The 22,589-nt window shown below is 43.2% G+C and overlaps 2 protein-coding genes across 2 annotated transcripts; both read left to right on the plus strand.

Moving 5' to 3' along the window:
- Positions 1-656: 656 nt before the first annotated feature.
- Positions 657-1,138, plus strand: LOC118491398. The gene is made up of 2 exons (XM_035989159.1): positions 657-878; positions 948-1,138. Exons 1-2 carry the CDS (start codon positions 686-688, stop codon positions 1,136-1,138), a joined length of 384 nt encoding a protein of 127 aa, XP_035845052.1. The 5' UTR covers positions 657-685.
- A 10,515-nt stretch (positions 1,139-11,653) lies between these two features.
- On the plus strand, positions 11,654-21,822 carry LOC110877298 (probable acyl-activating enzyme 16, chloroplastic). Its single transcript, XM_022125450.2, has 18 exons — positions 11,654-12,096; positions 13,012-13,200; positions 13,294-13,408; positions 13,695-13,782; positions 14,035-14,246; positions 14,412-14,530; positions 15,276-15,425; positions 16,148-16,215; positions 16,376-16,481; positions 16,569-16,727; positions 17,384-17,437; positions 19,286-19,366; positions 19,458-19,595; positions 19,891-20,050; positions 20,144-20,223; positions 20,795-20,940; positions 21,044-21,101; positions 21,571-21,822. Exons 1-18 carry the CDS (start codon positions 11,890-11,892, stop codon positions 21,661-21,663), a joined length of 2,223 nt encoding a protein of 740 aa, XP_021981142.1. The 5' UTR covers positions 11,654-11,889; the 3' UTR covers positions 21,664-21,822.
- The last annotated feature ends 767 nt before the right edge of the window (positions 21,823-22,589 follow it).

Consider the following 22,589-nt stretch of genomic DNA (forward strand, 5'->3'; position numbering starts at 1 on the left):
GTTCGAAATTTCAAAAATTTGCCGTTTTGAGAGAGAAACTGTTATCTGTCTTCTCCGACTATTTTTTCTGAAATTCCGGTGAGGTTGCTGGTGTTTCCGTTGACCATCTTTTGTTTTTTGAATATTTCTGATGGCTGAACCATCGAATCCACACAATGTGGAGGGTGAAAACCCTGAACAGCCGGTAATGGCTGAAGAAGAAGACGAGGGGGCTGCCGGAGTTGGTTTACCGGCGTTAAGGTGGACCAAGAAGTCTTTTGACAATCTTATGCTTACTGTCCAAATGCCCCCTGAATATGGGGCTCAATATCCATCGGAGGGTGATACTGGTGCCGACGCTCCGGCCGGTTATGTGACCATGTGGGCCGACTTTTTTGGTGACTGTAATCTCCGGTTACCGTTGACGGTGTTTGTCGTGGATGTCTTGGAGTGGTACAAGGTCCACATTTCTCAAGTGAGTCCGTTTGGTATGATTCGGATTCGAAATTTTGAGTTCACCTTCCGTGCTCTTGGTATAGAGCCTACCGTCGGAGATTTCCGACGGTTCTATCAGATGACAGTGTCCATGGGGTTCTTTTCTTTCCGTCAACGAGACGGTACCCCCAAGCTGATGACTCCCCCCAAGGGGATGACGATGTGGAAGAAGAAATTCTTCTACATCAAAGCTGCTGCCATTGTTGCAGATATGACGTTTCGGAATGTGACCGAGACGATCATCGCGGAGACCATTGCGGTCCCTAGCTCGAAGTCAGTGGAATGGTTTCCTCAGTTGCAGACCATTGAGACCGTGAAGCTGACCAATACGCAACTATGGCTGTTGCGTATGATGCTGAGGAGGAGCAAGAACTCGAAACCCGTGGTGCGGGAGAAGAGCGGTGGTACGTACTTTTTATCTGTTTACGTTCCTTATTTTTGTGTGCGTTACTGATATTTGTGTTTGCTATCAGAAAATGCTCCTGCATGGAGGATGTTTGCCCCGGATTTCCTGGGTACGGTTGAGACCGTGGTTTGTGCGGATGGTGAAGAGGATCACAATACTATCATCCGTAGTAACTTCCGGGTGCCTACTGAGGCTGCACTGGCAGTTGAGTTGCCGTCAGGCAAAGGTATAATATCCAAGCTTTGTCACTTGTGTTGATAATGTTGGTTTATTGACGTATTGATTCCATGCAGGTGATCTTGGGGCCTTGGGGACCCTGAAGCGAAAGGTGTGCCAAAGAGGCAAACTGTGAAGGGCGTGCGCTTTCGCCAAAAGAAGATAAAGGAGGTCACTACTGTGCCTCATCTGGTGCCGCAGGCAGCAGGTATCTCTCATTCCTCTTTTCGTCGACACAAGGATTATGTGATAGTATCTGATACCCTTGAGGGTTTGGGTACAGCCGCGGAGTCACGTTCTGGTGCTGCGAAGAAGCAGGCAGAAGAGGCGGCTGCGGGAGGGACAGCTGCGGGTCCCCCTGTGATTGGTGAGAAGAGGAGGCCAGAGCAGAAAGCTGCTGGTGGTGTTGAAACCAAACGTCGGAGACTAGTAACCAAAAGGTCTGCTCCGACGCAGAAAAAACCTGCGGTTGTCGTTGGTAAGTGTAGGCTATCTAGTCTTAACTGTTGTGTAACTAGTTTTGATAGCTATTTGACTTTTTTGCAGAGCCTCAAGATGAAGATTTTTCTATCTTCGATGCTCCGGAGTCCCCCCCGCGTGCCACGGGTGCGGGTGCAACGGAGGTGCCGTCGACACCTCCCGTCAAGGTGGTACCTGAGTCAACCGTGCAGAAGGAGGGTACCGCAGAGAATGCTGCGGCCCAGATATTTGATACTGTCGACTCGTCCAACAATCTGATCTCTCCCAATGAGGGAGACGATTTGAGTGTGCGGTTCACTGCTACTGGGAAGCAACATTCTGATGCTGAACCGCAAAAAACTGGCGCTGAAGCGCGGCAGCATGATGCTGGGCCGCAGAAGTCTTCGGTTGATAAGGGTACCAGCTCGTCTGTCGGTGGTGCGGGGTATGACGGGCCTCCAATTCAGCCTGGGGAGTCTGAATTGGAGTATTACTACCGCACTTATTCCCCGGGTCGCAGTATGGTGTATCACCGACCCCCCTGGACTGTTATGCAGGGGGATGATATTTCGAATGATCCTGCGGCCTGTAAGGAGATTTTGGGTGGTCTGGGGACCCCCTTTGAAGTTGAGCGCGCCCGTGCCGCACCTCGAGAGTTGCGTATAAACCAGCTCTCAACAATGTTGGTAGGGACTTCCATTGTGGCGAATGCCATTTTGGAAGACTATAAAGTGCTGGGTCGGCGCGAGGAAGATGCTGCTCGTATGCGGGCAGAAGCGGAAAAGCTGGTCCAGGCTGCCCGTGCGGGTGCGGAGCAGCTGGAGAAAGACAAAGCTGCTTTTGAGAAGCAGAAGCAGACTGCTGAGTGGGCTGCCACTGCCCAGCTGAAACAGGTGCGTACCCTTGCTAAACTCCTTGCTGATGAGTGTAAGAGTTGGAACGAAAAGTTGTCCAATGAGCGCAAGAAATGGAATGAATCTTGGGCTAAGCAGAATAACGTTCTGTTTCATACTCGGCAGGAGTTGGCGAATGTCAAGGCGGCAAACGTTGCCTTGGGCAGCGAGAAAGCTGCGGCTGAGGCCATTTCTGTTAAAGCGCTGCAGGCGAAGGCCGACGCCTTGAAGGCGCTTGAAGAGGCCAAAGAAGCCGGGGCTCGTGCCTCAAAGGCCCTTGAAGAGGCCGCGGAGAAGGAGAGCCGTTCTTCCAAGGCTCTGGAAGAGGCGAATGCGGAGCGCATTCGTTTGGATAAGGTTGTTTCCAGCCTTCAGGTATGTTTCGTTACCTCTGTTGTATATTTCCTTTATTGTTTTGAAAATATTTATCGAGTGTACTGTTTGCTGTTCTTGTAACAGGCTGAGGTTCAGGCCCGGGAGGTCGCGGTTACGGACCTTACTGCCCGCGTGTCTGCTGCGGAGAAGCGGGCGGACGCTGCTGCTGAGGCCAAGGATGCCTTGGTGTCCTCTTTTAACCAACTGGAAGCTGACCGTGAGTGGTTGCGGACTCACGGCATCGCGCGTGTAAGTATCCATTGCCTTTACATTGGCTTGGATTAGTAGTTTAAGACTTATGATCCTTTTATTGCAGATTGTCGAGGCTATAATGAATGCCCCTGAGACCTCATCAGGTTTGGACCTGGTTAAGGAACGTGCGCGTGATGCTGGCTTCAAGGCTGGTTATAACCGCTGCATTGGGCATATCAATGTATTAGCCGCAGGCGGTTATACTGATCAGGCATCTGGGTTCCGTGATGTGGATACCGAAGGTCGTCTGAAAGCGGCCGTAGCCTCCTTCTATGATACGCCCCTTGCCTGTGTAGGGGAGCTGGACGAGTGTTTGGAGGTTGCGGACTATGTCGACCGCTTGCGGATGCTTTATCCGGATGTGGAAGAGGAAGAACCCGCTGGTGGTGCCGGAGGAGACGCGGGGACCAGCGGTACAAAATAGGGTTTAGGTTGGCGAGTGTGCCTCCTTTTTTGTATTCCTCTTGTATAGAATAGGAACTTTATGTAAATTCAGTAAGTATCATGTGGATACTTGAATTTTTTGAATATAAAGTTTCTTTGTTCAGTTTGTACAAGTGTTTTTAATTCTTGCATGTCTGAACGTGTGTATGCGTAACTTTACCCATTTATGAACGGGGTCAAGTATACTCCATACTTTTGTTGTATGTGTATGCATCAATTCTGTTATTTACCGTGTGAGGGTTTTAGAATTGCTTTAAGCTTTGTAAAAGCTTATATTACCGGAACTCTACCCATTTGTGAATGGGGTCGAGTGTACTCCATACCTTTGTCGTATGAGTCCGCGTCAATTCCATTGTTTGCCTTTTTGGGCTCAGGAATTGTGTCAAGTGTTTAACAAAACTTGTGTATCCGGCCGGATAAAACATGCAAGTCTTTTTGCCTTTTGCTGGCCTATTACAATATTTGTGTGTGGTTACCACTTTGTATGGGTATCACGAATGAAGATTTTGCCAATCTGTTTTTGGGATACCGCAAAGTGGAACACGCATTTGTAATAGTAATAACAAACAATAATGTAGAAAATTGCTTATTTATTTATTTGCAAATGGCCTGCGGCCCGATAGGTTACATAAAGAAACGTAAGAACATGGCTTACATATAACAGCGTCGAAGCTGTTGTGCATTCCATGTGCGTGCGATAGGTTCGCCTTCTAGTGTTTGCAATCTGTACGCGCCTTTCCCTAAGACCTCTTTGATGAGGTAGGGTCCTTCCCACTTGGGGGCGAGTTTGCCTGGGCGCTCGGCATTAGATGCCTCATTGTCGCGTAGGACGTAGTCTCCTGGGTTGAAAGTACAAACGCGGACGCGCGCGTTGTAGTACTTTTCAAGTTTGGATTTATATTTGGCCTCGTTGATGGCAGCGTTTTCGCGCCTTTCTTCCAAGAGGTCCAAATCGATCCTGCGTTCCATGTTGTTGTCTAGTTTTTCAATAGCCAACATTCTAGGAGAGGGGAGACCTACTTCTGCGGGAATCACCGCTTCTGAACCGTAGACTAGGCTGAAGGGTGTTTCCCCATTGCTTGTTTTTGGGCTTGTGCGGTGAGCCCATAAGATACTTGGGAGTTCATCGACCCAGCCACGCCTGGCCGTTCCCAACCGTGCCTTGATCCCTTCGACTAGGCTTTTATTGATACTATCGACTTGGCCGTTCCCTTGCGGGTGTGCGACTGAGGAGAATATGTGCTCAATGTGTAGTTCCTCTAGCCATTTTTGAAATTCGTCGGCAGCGAAGTTGGTGCCGTTATCGGTGACAATGCACATTGGTAATCCGAAACGGCAGATGATGTGTTCCCAAATGAACTTTCTGGTTATCATAGCAGTGGTTGAGGCGAGTGGTTTTGCTTCTACCCATTTGGTGAAGTAATCAACCGCCACTATGATAAATTTAACCGCACCTGGAGCGTCAGGAAACGGTCCCACAACGTCAATTGCCCATTTCTGGAAGGGCCATGCGGTTGTGACGGGGACTAAGTTGTTTTTTGGCCGCAAGGTTTTTGGAGCATGACGTTGACAGTCGATGCACTTGCGCAACTCTTTGACGGCATCCAGGTGCATGCCGGGCCAGTAATACACGGCATTCATGATTTTGGCCACTACCATGCGTGGTCCAGCGTGTATGCCACATATGCCCTCGTGTATCTCTCGAATGAGGTATGTGGCATCCTGGGGGTTGACGCATCGTAGTAGTGGCCCGAGGTATGATTTGCGGTATAAGATACCGTCTCCCATCTGATAATGGCACGCTTTGTATTGTAGTTTGCGTGCTTCTGATTTGCTTTCGGGAGTCACACCGGATTGTAGATATGCGATAATAGGTGTCATCCATGATGTTGAACCGTATTGGATGACGTTGACTTGGCGCAGGGGTACCGAAGGATTTTGCAGGATTTCGATGCGTATCTCCTTTGCCAAGTGTTGGAAGCTGGTAGATGCAAGTTTTGATAGTGCATCTGCGGACTTGTTTTCGCTTCGATTAATATGGCGAATATTGAATGAAGCGAATTTGGATTTTAGTTGCAGGACTTGTTCGAGGTAGAGGATCATGATATCCCCCTTTGCGGCATAGTCGCCGCGTACTTGGCCTGCAACTAACAAAGAGTCGACGTGGGCTTCCAGATGTTGCACGCCGATTTTGACTGCTAAACGTAGCCCCGCTAACAGAGCCTCATATTCTGCCTCGTTGTTTGTGCTTTTGAATTTGAGGCGGATTGCATATGTGAGTTCTTGGCCGTCGGGGCTGACGAGTCGCAGACCCGCACCTGCACCTTCGTCGTTGGAGGCACCATCTGTGAAGAGTGCCCATGTTTCTGAGGAGGGTGGCGTTGGTGCAGGAGTTTGTGCTTCTTCGCATTCTTGGATGCGATTCACCGGTACTTCGGCGGCGAAATCAGATAAGATCTGGCCTTTAATCGCGGGGCGCGGTTTATAATGTATCGTGTGCGCGCCCAGCTCGATGGCCCATTTCGCTAATCGCCCAGAGATGTCGGGTTTGGAGAGGATCGGGCCGATCCTGTAATTGGTTAGCACCGTGATGACGTGGTTTACGAAGTAGCGTCGCAACCGTCTTGAAGCGTGCACTAATGCTAGCACCAATTTCTCCATTATTGAGTACCTCGTCTCTGGGTCGTTGAGCATCTTGCTGATGTAGTAGATGGGTGTTTGAACCCCCTTTCGCTCCACGATTAGTACCGCACCCACCGCGTTGTCCGCGGCGGATAGGTATAGTATGAGTGGCTCATCCTTGCGTGGTGCGGTTAAAGTTGGGAGTTGTATCAAACACTCCTTCATTTCTCGGAAGGCCTGTTCAGCCTCTGCGGTCCACTGGAATTGTTCTTTCTTTGAACAGCTCCTCAGGGTCTTGATGAACGGATAAGACTTAGCTGCGTGGTTGGCTAAGAATCTGTTAAGTGCCGCTAGCCTGCCGGCTAGCCGTTGCATATCCTTCATCGATGAAGGCGATGGCATGCGCTCGATCGCCTGGACCTTCTCCGGGTTTACCTTGAATCCATCTTTAGTCACGATGAACCCAAGGAATTTGCCTTCTTCCATTCCAAACGAGCATTTCCCTGGATTGAGCTTTATGTTAACGCTTCGCAGAGTTTGGAATGTTCTTTCGATATCTGTGAGCATGGTATCTTCTTCCATGCTCATGACGACCAGGTCGTCCATGTAGATTTCGACACTTTTGCTTATTTGGCCGCGGAAAGTGTCGTTCATCAACTTTTGGTAGGTTGAGCCCGCGTTGCGCAACCCAAACGGCATTTTTGTATAGCAGTAATTTCCGGTGGGAGTCCGGAATGCCGTTTTGTCTTCATCCTCGATTGCCATTTGTACTTGATGGTATCCTTTGTAGCAATCGAGGAAACACTTCCACCTGAATGGTGCGAGATTATCGACCTTTTCGTCGATTTCTGGAAGCGCGTAACAATCCTTGGGGCAGGCTTTGTTAAGGTCTTTGTAATCGACGCACATGCGCCAGCCCCCGGACGGTTTTTCTACCATGACTGGGTTGGACAACCAAGTCTGGTATTTAACTTCCCGCAGGATGCCTGCGGAGAGCAGTTCTTCGATCTGCTCTTGCATCGCCTGATTTTTAGCTGACCCAAGGTGGCGTTGGCCTTGGATCACTGGCTTGATACCTGGCATGGTATTCAAGTGATGTTGCGCAATATCACGTGGGACCCCGGTCATGTCTGCGGGTGTCCACGCGAAGATGTCTTGGTTTCTGAAGAGGAGCTGCTTCAGTTGCGCTTTGGTGGTCGGGGACAAGGCGTGACCCAATGTGACCTTTTGTTCTGGGTATCTCGCGTTGAGAACCCATTTTTCTGGCTGGTCATTGGGGGTGGGCCTTGCGACCTTGGTCGGACGTGCTTCGTCCGACATCATGACGTCCCTGCGGGCATAGATTATCGCGACCCCCGATTCGGTTGGGAAACCAACCGCAGAGTGGGGGACCGACGTAATCATATTGAAATCTCCTTGGGATTCTCTCCCGAGGAGTACGTCATATCTGGAGGTGTGAGGTAAAACCATAAAGTTTACCTCTTCTGTCCGTGTGCGGTTTCCGCTGGAAAGACGCACAGGGAAAGTAATCTGGCCTAGGGGAAAGACAGTTTCCCCTGCGAACCCGGTTAACGGGTAATCTACTGCTTGCAACCGATCTTTGTCCTCCTGGTCGAACTGGTTGAAGCATTGTTCGTAGATTATATCAGATGTACTGCCCGGGTCGATGAATAGACGCTCGGTGCAGTAGTGTGCCAGTTGACCTGAAATGACGACGGCGCGCCTATCGCGCGGTCCGCCTCGGACTTTTGGAAAGACGACTTGCTCGTCCTTCCAGTCACATTCCGGCCTTCTTGCCGCTTTCCGCGGCCTGCCCTTGCCTCCGTGGATCATGTGGGTGGAAGCCACGTGCATGGTTCGCTTCCCGGAGGAGGTACCTTCGCCGTGAGGGGTAATGCGCTTGGTGGGTTTTTGCCCACCTGGCAAAAGATGTTGCAGTTTCCCCTCCTTTAAGGCGCGCTCAATCTCCAGTCGGAGACTGATGCAGCTGTTGGTGGTGTGGCCCGAGTCCTTGTGGTACTCACAGTAGAGTGTGAGGTCCTGATTTTTCTTGGACTTCATTGGTTGGGCCGGTCGCAAGAACTGTGGGTCCGCAAGGAGGACCTCACTTGGCGACATGGTGATCTCGGTCCAGTTGCGGTCCCGAGATTCTTTCTTGGACGCCCGATTGTCTCGGGCGGGGTTGTAGTTCTTTGGGTCGAACGTGTTGGTGTGCGGGAAGTATGGTTTGGAAATATCGCGATTTCCAACGTCCCGGTTGCGTTTATTGTTACGCTTGGACCCTTGTTGGGATGTTTCGGCTTGGGGTTTTGCCTTTGCCACATGCGGTTCGAGTGACCGCTGTGTCTGGGCGTATTTCTTGACCGCAGTCATGACATCTTCCCATTTTTTGGGCAAGCCCTCCTTGCCAGAGATGGTCATGATCATCTCCCTGTCTTTGACGGCCCGGATGAAGTGGTTTCGTGCCATTTGGTCTGCCACGTCACCTATCTCCAGGCACTCTTTATTATAACGGACGACGAATGCTTCGAGCGATTCGTCGTTCCTTCGCCAGATGTTCATGACGTCACACGAATCTCGTTCGTGGCGTCGCTGCTGGCAAAAATGTGCGAGGAACTTGGTACGCAAGTCCTCGAATGAGTCCAGTGATACCACTGGCAAAGAATCGAACCATGCCCTGGCCAGGCCCGTAAGGGTCTGGGGGAAAAAATTGCACCAAGTGGGTTCATCCCACTGGCCGTTGATGCCCGCGCCCATGAAGACGTTCATGTGGTCGTCCGGGTCGGTCGAACCATTGTATTTCCCAACGTTGAATGGGAACTTTGTCGTGGTGACATGGGCGTTGGCAATCCGCGTGCCGAACTTGGAATTTTCGGCCGCTGCCTTTGGCCTGTATGGTTCGTTTGCAGGGTGCTTTGCCGCCCTAAGGTATGTGTTGCGGGGGTGACTGGGAGGAACATAGTTGCGTCCTCCCGGTCTGCTACTGGTGTCATGCGAATCACCGCGGTAGCTATGGTCGTCAGGGTCGGTATGACCGTACCCTTCGGTGTATGGTTGTGGGCCCAATCGGCTCTGAATGCCGGGGCCGCGTCTGGAGGTTGATCGCCTCCTGTCCTCGCCATGGGGGCCAAGGCGGGTGTGTACCGGTCCTCTGGTGTGGGACCCGTATGAGGAATCACCCTCGTTGAGGGTGTGGACCGAACAGTAAGACGATCCCCTTTCTTCACGCCGGCTTCTTGAAGCCGGGCGTGAATGGATCCTGCCGTCGTATTGTAAAATACGCTCAACAGGGGTGTGCGGTGCTGGGGGAAGCCCAGCTCGTATATTCGCTTCAGTACAAGCGCGGTTGTATGCTGCAGTCAGCGTAGCTGCCTGCTGCTCGTACCAGGCATGAATGGTCGTGCCTGGTGGGATCACAGATGGGAACTGTGATAAGTCATGTCCGAACATAAAGGAGGGGCTCCTTTGTGTGGACGTGCCAATGTGTCCGGGTTGGGAGGTCGAGGCATTGACCCCTACCGGGTTTGGGATTGGAGGATTTTGGTTATCCGCAGTGTTGTTTTGGTGATCAGTCATGATCGTGAGAGAGGAGAAAAGGGATGGATTAGAAAATGCTGAGTAGCGGTGGGCGCCAATGATGAAACAATGGTTAACCGGGCAGGGTTAACTCACTGGTCTCGTCAAGAAGGGTTAATCCCTTCCTCTCGAGGATCGCTGGCTGGATCACCGGCGGTTGATCTCCTGCACAAGGAAACAAGCCGTGACTCGTAACAAGGAGGATGGGGTGGGGGGTGCTCCTTGTTACCACTCTCCGGCGTGAGAATCAGTAGTTTGCTTGGGAAGCAAAGTAAGATAGTAGTAGTAGTGAGAGAGTTGTGAGAAGATACCTCAAACCTGGTTTGGGGTTGGTATTTATAGCCGAGGAGTGGAGGAGGATGATGATGGATGGATTGACGACGTGCTGCCCCTTTTCAGGTGTGTCAGGCTCGTCGGTTATGGAGGTTACGCCACGTCAGTCCATTGCTTACGTAGCTCTGACAGGTAACTGTCATTGGTGCCACTTGCACTGTGGTGTCAGTACCACTTGCTTGAGTACATAGGATGCGGTGCAAGCCGCATCGCTACGTGCGGTAACATCTGAAGTTACCGCGTCTCCTACTTGTGATCAAGGAATACGCGAGATGCGGTGCTAGCCGCATCGTCGTCTTGCCTGCATCCCTTGTCGTGACGAAAATGTCCGTATGGTGCGGTGTCAGCCGTACCACTACGTTCATCTTCTTCTATGCCTAAGGTAAGGCTTTTACTGTATTGATAGAAGTGTTCACTGGACGCGGTGCGATGCCGCGTCGCTGTGAATACTTCCGTTTTCGTACACCAGATGTGATGCTATGTCGCATCACTCTACCGTTCTCCTGTTCCATGTAAGTCCTCCTTTGTTACTAGATAGATTGGATTCAACCCTTGTGTCGATGCGTTCCCGCATGGGCACAAGTGGGTTGTTAGCTAGTGGGGGTTTTGATAAGGGTAATGGTCACTCGCGGTCGATGCTGACGCGAGATCTGGGACCATACCCCTTCAATTATCTTACACAAATCCATGGATCCCAACAGTTTGGTTCTTCAATCAAGCCTCATATTGTAGTTCACGATGAATGCTCAAACCAACAACTAAGGGTGGATCACTTTCTCTCAATCCGGCAACCAGTGACCCGTCCAAATTTTACTTTTGTTGTCAACGACACTCCCACTCACATAATTATTATGGATCTACGCTCGATTTCACTCACTAGAAAGGTAAGTTTCTCTATTTCACTCATGCATCATGATCATCTATGTGAGTGGAATCAAGCGTCTGTATGATGATTATGCGAGTGAAATTGTTCTTTGTAACAAAAGTACAAGTTCGAAATGTCATAAGTTAAATTAAGTTAAATGATCAGCGATTACTCACATTTTGAATTATTAAAATCCAACTTGCCTACGGGTATGTTTGGCATAGAGCTTTTAGGAGCTTCTAGCTTAAAGCTTTTAAGAAAAAACTGTTACTCAATAAAAAGTCTTGTTTGGTTGAAGGAGTTTGAAACTTTAGGTTAGGAGCTTGAACCTTTTGGTTGAACGCTCCTACTAGTAGCGTTTAGAAGGAGCTATAAACTTTTAGGGAAAAATGACTATTTTAACCTCTAAAGATAAAGAACTTTTTAATGCACAAACTTTTTAAATTTTTATTTATGTCCATTTTGGTCATTTTATGTATTTTATTAAAAGTTCCAGCTACTATGTCAAACATCAAATATATCTAAAAAGATACTAGCTACCACCAACTACCAACCACCAGCTTTCAACCACTAGCTACTTTTGGTAAACATACCCTACGTTAACAAACTACATATTAAAAAAAAATAAAATAAAAAACATAATAGTTCCATTCATTAAAAAAACACATAATAGTTATAGATAATAACTTTTATAGCAACTAATATAAAACAAGAAAAATACAAAAAGGACATTGTCTTCATCTAATCGAGTAATGGTATATAATAATTATAACTTGAAATGCTCACCTAGTTTCGTCTTCAAATCTGGTAAATCATCTACAATGCCGATCGTCTGAAGCATAAACACTGCCGATGTTACGGAATCTCTCTCTCTCTCTTTTTCTTTTTCTCTCTCTACGTTGTTATCAATTTCGGATAACTCAAAGCTTCACCTACTAAATCACCGATTCAATTCACACACACACACACACCTGATGATAGCTCTGTTTCAACCTCCTTCAGTCTCTAATTCGATGTCGGTTGCGATTACTTCAGTCAACAACGTCTTTTCACCGGCGTATTACCGGTTCCGGTACGTCAACGCCACGGTCAACGCCCGCAGTATGTGTTTTCATAGCAGAAAGGTTGTTCGTGATCGTGCCAGTCGGTGTTATGGAATTCGAGTTTATTCCGAATCTAAGGTATCCGAATTACACTTTTTGTGTTGATGTTTGTTTAAGAAGTTTTTTTTTTTTTTTTTTTTTTTTTTTTTTTTTTTTTTATGTAAGTTGATGCAGAATCGGATTCTGCTAGTTAGTTTGTGTGATTTGATCTGGTGCGTTGATTTTGTTGTTATTGTTATTTATGTGATTATTCTCTAAGCATAATGGAAGTGAAATTAACCTAATTATTGGAAAGTTTTATTGCATAATTTTGTATGAAAAATAGTGCATAGGAAAATGGCAAATAAACAAGTGAATTTATACATGAAGAACATTTAAAAAGGAAGATTAGCTAATTGGAATTTTGTGAGATTCAGATTCAGGAATATTGTGATGTAACAGTCGGATCGCAGTTGATGTTAGTGTTAGTGATATAAACCTGATTCTGTTTGAAATGGACGGTTCGATCTGGTAATTTGACAAGCGATGTGAAAGGTCGAAACACGAATTTTGTTTTGTGCTTGAAATCTGTATATTTAGTACCTGAAAACTGAATGTTTTTATATATAGAGATTACAATGAAAAGGAAGATGATAAAGCTAACCGACTAATCATAATGATAAAACGTCAGCGACTATGACAAATCAAATAATAATAACTGTAATAGATAATAAACTCTATTAGTGTATATATGTTGCTGAGTCAGCTGAGTTTGTTATGTTATGAGTAGTTACGAGTCTGTTAGAGATGTAGGCAGTTATAGTAGTTTGTTAGTCGAGCATCTCATGGCTTCTCATCATCACTATACATGAGACGTGCATTGCATTGTGTCATCATCACATAGCTTGATACCTTGTCTTTAGCTTCACGACTGTTTCTTTGAAGTTGTAAAAGGATTATATAGTAAGCTGTTAATAAAAATGATGATATTTTCAACATATTGCTGATTTGTAGGCAGAAGTAAAGCAAGTCAGAAAGTATTCACCTCTTCTTGAGAGCCCCTTCCCGTCAGAACACAATGTATCAACTACAGAATTTAAGGCAATTCCCGACATTTGGAGATCCTCAGCAGAAAGGTTTGGTGATCGGGTTGCATTGGTCGACCCGCATCATGATCCGCCTACAAATATGACTTACAAGCAGGTCTTCACTTTTATCTTAAACAGACAATTTTTGATTTTTATAACTACATAACTCATTAACCTGAACCTTCACTTTTGATTACGAAATTTGTAGGTGGAGCAGGACATTCTAAATTTCGCTGAAGGTTTAAGAGTGATTGGAATCAAGCCATGTGAAAAGCTAGCACTTTTTGCCGACAATTCCTGTCGGTGGCTTATTGCTGATCAAGGTGGATTGCATTTTGATAATAATTAATCCTTATAATAAACTTAATATCTGCAGTGCATTTTTATTATAATTTCATATTTAATGCATGATTATATCTGTTTGTTCCTTATATCATAACCTTGAAACTATAACATATGTGGTGCTAACAAGTCATCTAAGAAATTATTTTTTTAGAACGGCTAACTCACACGCCCTCGAAACCTAACACACCTTGATACCGCTAGGTTACAAGCCCTTTGGTTATTAAGAAATTAAACGTCTAGTAACACTAACAAGTTTGGGTGTAGGTATTATGGCCACAGGAGCAATAAATGTTGTCAGGGGATCTAGGTCATCCGTCGAAGAGCTGTTACACATTTACAATCATTCCGAAAGGTTAGCATGGTCATTCTCGTTTGACCTTTTGAGAGTCAAACAAAGTACTTTCAACTTCCAAACTGATTTTGAGTGATAGACATATAGCAAGTCTAGAATTAGAATAAAGAGGCTATGTTAGCTTGCAAAAAGATCATGTTAATTGTTAAATGATATCACCTGCTTTCTTTTATACTTTAGAGAATAGAATGACGTTATTCTTTTGTACTTTTTTCATAACAGTGTTATTCTTTTGTACTTTTTCCATAACAGTGTTGCACTTGCTGTGGACAATCCCGAATTATATCACCGGATGGCGGATGCCTTTAACTCTAAGGCATCTGTTAAATTTGTTATTCTACTTTGGGGGGAAAAATCATCCATATCTAGCCATGTGAAGGAGGGAATTCCTGCTTATACATACGAGGAGATCATTGATATGGGTCGTGGAAATCGTGCGAGTTTTGCTGATTCACATGATGCCCGTAAGTCAATTAACATTATTGACTAGCAGATTCATTAAGACTTTAACTGAGAATATAAGTGTGTGTGTGTGTGTGTGAGAAAGAGAGAGAGGGAGAGAGGTATATGGAGTTATGCGTTAAGTAATATACTGGAACTACAATAGTACTGACTTTGTAAATCTTTAGATGAACAGTATGTTTATGAGCCCATCAAGCCTGATGATGTTGCTGCTCTTATATACACAAGTGGGACCACAGGCAACCCAAAAGGAGTAATGCTTACACATAATAATCTTTTACACCAGGTATTAATGTGTATCTTTTGCACCTTCCATTTTTATCCGTATGCTTGGTTAAGAATCTTACGTTTTAAAGGGTCAGTTTAGTTATGCTTTTATCTTGAACGGGTCAAACGGTTAATCACGCATTAAAAAGATTTTAAAATTACTTTCGCAATATTATTGTTTTCTAATCATATTTAGCTCATTAATTATCTATAAAATTAAGCAAAAGAGTAAAGTATACAGATTGTCCCTGTTGTTTACCAAAATTTTGGATTTGGTCCCTAGCTTTCCAAAAGTACAGAGATGGTCTCTGTGGTTTGCACTTTGTAACGCATTGAGCCCCCAGCTAACAAATCTAAAGGTTTTAGCATGTCCAAGTTAGCGACTAAATGTGTTACAAAGTGCAAACCACAAGGACCATCCATGTACTTTTGGAAAAGGTTGGGGACTAAATGTGCTACAAAGTGCAAACCACAGGGACCATGTATGTATTTTTGGTAATCTAGGGACCAAATCCAAAAATTTAGCAAACCACAGGGACCATCCGTGTACTTTACTTTAAGCAAAATGTATAAAAATCTGTTTGGGGATTTGGCCCAACCCATTTCGGTCCACACTTAAAAAGTATCCATTTGAGCCAAGTCCCTTTTGACCCTTTACCTGAGTCCATGACCCACCCATATTTCCACCTAACATAGTTCAGTTTTATGTGCATCTATTATTATTGTATCCCTCAAATGATCATTCTGCTTTCATACTTCTTCAGGTTCATAATTTGTGGGACGTTGTCCCTGCTGGGCCAGGGGATAGATTTCTAAGCATGCTTCCACCTTGGCATGCATATGAACGTGCGTGTGAGTATTTTATACTTTCTTTGGGAATTGAGCAAGTATACACGACAGTTAAACACTTGAAGGTATTTTCATATTTCAGTCGGATTTAGACACAGATAATGGAAAATATATTACCATGCTACTTTCTAGGGGTGTGAATTTCTGACATGACCAGAATACACAACACGAACTTAACATGAAATTCGCAGGTTTGGGTTTGGTCTAAATGGGTTCGGGTCAATTTCAAGTTGAACCCGCAAACCCGTTTACTTAAACGGACCGGGTTCGTGTCAACCCGATCGGGTTGGCGGGTTGACCCATTTAACCCATTTATATTGGATATTTTATTTTTTACAATATGTTTTGCCATAAATTAAATTGGGTTGGTGTTTTATGTCATAATTATAACTTAAAAAAAGAAATTGACATTTAATTTTATAATTAAAATGTAATCGTATTATATACATTTGTGTTTTTTATAGTAAAATTTTAATTTTAATGTATTATTTTGCGAAAAAAAGTTAAAAAATATAAAATTCAGGTTGAACGGGTCGTGTTCGGGTTCATATGTATGACACGATTTTCGAGTTCGGGTCAGGTCGTGTTCTGGTTTGTCTAAAATTTTCTGGTTCGGGTCGGATTGAACCCGCCAACCCATGAACACGACCCGTTTAGCACCCCTACTACTTTCACGTGATCCTGAAAGTATGCTGTATATCCTTAAAATAAGTAACTGTTCTCTCACATTTGCTGATTACACACCCACTCTGTTCACCTGCCTTATGGTATGCAGTTGTTGTTGTAGGATGATTTGCGGGAATATCAACCACAGTATATGATATCCGTCCCTCTAGTATTTCAAACTCTGTACAGGTACATCTTTTCTGTTTATGCTCTACACTGTAGAATGTATAAATAAAAGCAGTGTGATATATTTAATTCGCTGACTGTGTATTAAAAGTACCAAAAAAACAAATCTTCATATATTATGTTTTTCTTGTTCGATGATCAAAACACGGTTCCTGCTCTCCAGTGGGATCCAGAAGCAGATATCCACCAGCTCAGCTATCCGTAAGCTAATTGCAGTATCCTTAATAAGGATCAGTATGGCATACATGGAGTTCAAAAACATTTATGAGGTTCAACCTTCAGCTTCTAGTTTTTATTTACTATCTTTACTTATTTGATAATCTAGAGTTCTAGTTAGTTTTCATATTTCTGTGTAGGGTAAATATTTGTCAAGAGATCCGAAGCAACCTTCTTTCGTTGCTGCAATCTTGGACTGGCTATATGCACGGTCTATTGCTGCAATTTTGTTACCTTTGCATTTATTGGCAAAGAAACTTGTGTACAGTAAAATTCACGCGTCTATTGGGCTTTCAAAGGTTTGATATACTACTCATCTCATGCTCCTTCAGTTTTTATAATGTTTTTAGAGTAAAATGCCAGTTTCGTCCTTGAGGTTTGGCCAGTTTTGCGACTTTGGTCCAAAGGTTTGTGTTTTCACATCTGGATCCAAAAGGTTTGAAATCTTGCTATTTTCATCCGGCTCGTTAACTCCATCCATTTTTCCCCTTAAGACAGGGGTATTTTCGTCTTTTTAGTTAACTTAAAGGGCAATTCGGTCTTTTTTACTTTATGTAAAAAGACCGAATTGACCTTTAAGTTAACAAAAAAGACGGAAATACCTCTGGATTAATGAAGAAAAATGGATGTTGTTAACGAGCCGGATGAAAATGGCAAGATTTCAAACCTTTTGCATCTAGATGCGGAAAAACAAACCTTTGGACCAAAGTCGCGAAACTGGCCAAACCTCAGGGACGAAAATGGCATTTTACTCATGTTCTTTATATTTCAAGATGCTAAGTTCTGATTCTAAATATGCTTCAAGATCTGAAAACTTTTGTGTAATTACTTATATCGTTGAGAATATTACTCAACATATAACAATAATTAATAGAGTGCAATAAATTCAGGATATAAATGGTGATTGAGGTGACGTTAAAGAAATTCTAATCAGGATATTTCTTACATTGTACAGGCTGGCATAAGTGGAGGTGGTAGCTTGCCTATGCATGTCGACAAGTTTTTTGAGGTTGAAGCTTCTGTTTCTATTACATTACCAGTAGTGGAGGCAATTTTGACCCCTTTACTTGTGAATGGGTCAATTGGGTTGTGCTTTATCTCAAACGGGTCAATAAAAATATTTAGTTAAAGGCTAACATGTTAAACGAGTCTATTTTAACTTATAAACAACAACAAAACAACAACCATACCCAGTAAATCCCCCAAATAGCAAGCTAATGGTAGGGTCTGGGGAGGGTGGGATGTAGGCAAACCTTACCTCCATCCGTAGGGACAGAGAAGCCGCTTCCAGATAGACCCCCGGCACTAGTAAAAGACATAGACACAACCAAGTAACAGACCTAAGGTTGTGGATGGGCAAAAAAGTAAGGTATAAACATACAAAGAAGTCATAAGATCACAAATAGCCATAGCTGCAGAAAGATATGACATGCAAATAGGAACTCTAAGCCCCTACCATGGTTTTAAAAAACGCTTGAGGCATGCGCCTCAAGGCGCCTCGAGGCGAAACGGCCAAAAAACGAGTCTGAGGCGCGCCTCATGGGGTTTTTAGTGTTAATACGCCTTAGAGGGGCTGAGGCGCTAAGAAGGCTGCACCTCAGGGGATTTTGATAGTTGTTTTTGATGTTTTTGACTTTTTGTGTCAATTTCAAGCATTGCATGACTTTTTTATGTGTGTTTTTTGATGATTTTGATGAATCTGATGATGAATTAGTTAGTATTATTATTTTCATAATATATGTAATTTTTATATTTATTTATTAATACCGCCTCGGCCTTACGCCTCGTTTCACCTCAAGGCTTAAGCCTCGTGAGGCGAAGGGAAAACGCCTTGAAACTCGTTTCCGTTCTTTTAAACCTTGCCCCCTACAAATCAATCAAATTAGGATCCCCCCTTCCCATCCCCCCTTTCTCTCTCTCAAAAGTCCTTAACCTTAATCCTACATTTCCATAGACCCCTATCATGTACCATGTCCGCATAGAGGTGCAACTCTACCAAATCCTGCCTAATCCGCTCATCCCAAGTAATTTTGGGCCTACCTCTACTCCTCCTCCCCTCCACAGTCAAGGATTTCACTGCTCTAACTGGCGCTATCAACTGTCTCCTCTTGACATGTCCAAACCATCTCAATCTCCCCTCCTGTATCTTATCCGATATACTAGCCACTCCTAACCTTTCCCTAAGAACTTCATTTCTTATCCGATCCAACCTGGGATTACTAAAATGTCAAAGTTATACAACGTCCCAAATCATTTTATCTAATGTTTTGGATTCTAATTGTAGGGTTGGGTTCAATGGGGAACACTAAAAAACTGGGAAACCGACTCAACGAACTCCGATTGGACTCATTCCAACGACATTGGAACCGGCTCGTCTAACCCTAACTAGAAAATCTAAGCCCTAAATCTAAATCATAAGACTAAAACGTAAAATCTAAACTGTAAACCCTAAAAGCTAAAAGCTAAACCGTAAATCCTAAGGATAAACCCTAAAAGCCAAACCCTAAATCCTAATAGCCAAACTCTAACCCTAAATGCAATACCCTAAATATATATATTATAGGGTTCAATCGAGCCGGTTCCAATGACGCTAAATGAGTCCAATCGGAGTTCGTTTGAGTTGGTTCCCCTTACTTCCCCACTTTTTTTGTGTTCCCTATTGAACCTCCTACTATCATTGTACATAGTTATTTGTATATAAAAAAACTAAAGATAGTACAATAAAGTTGTGGGTCGAGCCACGCTGACCCGGACTAAAAATGACCCGTTCTATACTAATCCCATCATCCATCTTGCCTCTGCTAATTACCATGTTGAAGAATAGATACAAGTTGTGCTAATGTTGATGTCTTTACAGGCAATTGGCACAAAAGTCCAAGTTGGGTATGGATTAACAGAGTCATCTCCTGTTGTAGCGGCTCGACGACCACATTGCAATGTAAATATACCAATCTAAGTATGACATTCTTTTAATTATATCTTTTTATGTAAGCTGGAACTGTATGACATCATAGATGTGACATTTGAAGGTTCTTGGCTCAGTTGGGCCTCCTATTCGACACACAGAAATAAAAGTTGTAAACGAGGAAACGGGTGAAGACCTTCCTCCCGGTTCAAAAGGAATTGTCAAAGCCAGGGGCCCGCAGATCATGCAGGGTTATTACAAGGTACCTCAAAAAGAAGGAAATTTGGATTTTAGTAATCCCAACTTTGACATATTGGGACTGCTTATGTGACAGTCCACGTCAGCAAAAACCAACTGATGTAACTTTTAGTTAGTATGTGATAGCTAATAAAAATAGGTTAAAAGTTGGGACTGTCACAAAACATTTCCTTAGTTGCGACTGATGCCTGCCAATATGTCAAAGTTCGGATTATTAAAATCCAATTTTCCCAAAAAGAAAAACATATAAATTGTTTTTTTAGTTTTTGGTAATTAATTTATCTTTATTATTGAAATAGAATCCCATTGCAACAAACCTAGCCTTAGATGAAGATGGTTGGTTAAACACCGGAGATATTGGGTGGATTTCCCCTGTTCATTCAGTAGGACGAAGTCGTAATTCTGGTGGCATTGTTGTTCTTGAAGGACGTGCCAAGGATACGATTGTCCTTTCAACAGGTAATTATGACATTGTTGGTGTTTTCTTTTTTTCTTTTTTTCTTTTTTTGTTTATATTTCCTTATCGGGCTGAATATTTTTAATGGGTAATAGGTGAAAACGTTGAACCGGAACAGCTAGAAGAAGCTGCCATGAGAAGTAGTTTGATACAACAAATTGTTGTCATCGGCCAGGTAACATTTTAATTTAAATTCTCCGGATTCATATCCTTTAATCTCCCTTATATGGAAGTGAGAAAATTGTCGGGTCGGTTATAGGCCCAAACGGGTCTCCACTTTTTCCCTATTTTATACAGAACTAATGGGTTATATGGTTTCCAAAAAGGATGTGGTTGTACACGGATGGTCCCTGTGGTTTACCAAAATTTTGGATTCGGTCCCTAACTTTCCAAAAGTACACAGATGGTCCTGTGGTTTGCACTTTGCAACACATTTAGTCCCCAGCCAACAAATCTAAAGTTTTTAGCATGTCCAAGTTAGGGACTAAACGCGTTACAAATGCAAACCATAGGGACCAATTGTGTACTTTCGTAAAGCTAGGAACCAAATCCAAAATTTTGGTAAATCACAGGGACCATCCGTGTACCTTACTCATCTTTTAATTTGACATGTTTGAGATAAAACATAAACCAAATCGACCCGTTGGTACAAATTGTGATCTCTATCCTTAAACATTACACACAAGTTTGTCCGCATTTACATCATGGGTGATATTTATATGTGTCGTATCACAAATGACAACCAGGATAAACGTCGTCTTGGAGCTATCATTGTTCCAAACAAAGAAGAAATTTTGTTGGCATCCAAAAAGTCATCTACGTCAGATTCAGATGCTGTTGAACTCAGCAAGGAAAAAATAACCGGCTTGTTATCAGAGGAGCTTCGAAAATGGTAATAAAAACTTTATCACAAAATACATCCTCCTTTTTTTATTTATATTTTATTACCCGTTTCCAGTGTCTCCACATATAACTAGATTCATCTCTTCATACAGGACCTCAGATTGCTCGTTTCAGATCGGGCCTATTCTCGTCGTTGAAGAGCCTTTTACGGTAACATGGCTGCATTAATTATACTCCCTTCTTATTACTTAGAGCATCACGCGCTGGTCAAACTACTCATTTGACCCGTTTCCTTGTTTCATTTCTTGTGTTTGACCCATTACAAAAATTACATAACCAAGATTGACTTGTTCATAAATAAATAAAAACCATCACTTTTAATTTTGTTGATTGTTATAACTTTTAAAACCCCTAGCAATGTTCCTTCGACATTTTTTGATGACATCCCGTATAGAATTTCAGTTTGATAGCAGGTCAACACCTTGGTCAAACTACCCATTTGACTCGTTCCTTTTTTCATTTCTTGTGTTTGACCCGTTACATAAGATACATAAACCTGATCAACATGTTTACGAGTACATGGGCCAAAAACTCACTTTTAATTATGTTGATTGCTTTAAAACTCCTGAAATGTTATTTCGACATTATTATCTTGATGACAACCCATATGGAATTTCAGATCGATAGCGGGTTGATGACCGCGACCATGAAGATCAGGAGGAATCAAGTTGTGGAACTATATAAAGAACAGATAGATGATCTATACAAGTAATCTTTAAATGGCTCTTTGTTTAAATGTAATGTAAAAATAAGTGAAATTTATTATTGTTTTACTTTTTTATTTTCTTATATGTATGAGTATGAGAGAAAGCTAATATTTCTCCTATGTTATATTTAATAAGTAAATAATAGTTCACAACTTCACACAACATATTCATTGTCTTTTTAGTTTCTTTTCACTTCATTTCACTTCTCTTTAATCCTTACGTTTTACAATAAAAGAGTTAAGCTCCCGTGAAAATAAAATAAACGTACGAAACGTATGAATACGTATGAATTGAAAGAAAGTCAAAAAAAGTGGCAGTGGCATTTTGGTAATTATCAGCAACTTCAAAATTACTCTAGTAGAGTAATTTTGAGCTTCTGTAGAGTAATTTTGTAAAAGTTCATGTAGAGTAATTTTGGTCGTGTAGGGTAATTATCAAAATTGTAGGGTAATTATCAAAATTATACTAACCCCCCCCCCCCCCCCTCAAAAAAAAACCTACCCCCCCCCCCCCCCAAAAAAAAAAAAAAAAAAAAAAAAAACCTAACCCCCCCCCCCCTCCCAAAAAAAAAAAAAACTAAACCCCCCAACCCACCCCACTAAAAGCTAAAAACTAAACCATAAAGCTAAACCCCATAACTAAATGTTAACAAAATTACTCTACAAGACATTTTCCAAAATTATAGAGTAATTTGATAATTACCCTACATTTCCCAAAATTACTCTACAGATGCTCAAAATTACTCTAGAGATGCTCAAAATTACTCTACAAGACACTTTTTGCTTTTTCCCCAGTAATTTTGAAGTTGCTGATAATTACCAAAATGACACCGCCACTTTTTGCTTTTTCCCTCAATGCGTACGTTTCGTACGTTAATATTATTTTTATTTGATCCTTTACCTACAATAAAATACCTAGTTAAAAAAACATA

This window comes from Helianthus annuus, chromosome 1, assembly GCF_002127325.2.
Source record: "Helianthus annuus cultivar XRQ/B chromosome 1, HanXRQr2.0-SUNRISE, whole genome shotgun sequence".
NCBI classification, from domain to species: Eukaryota; Viridiplantae; Streptophyta; class Magnoliopsida; order Asterales; family Asteraceae; genus Helianthus; species Helianthus annuus.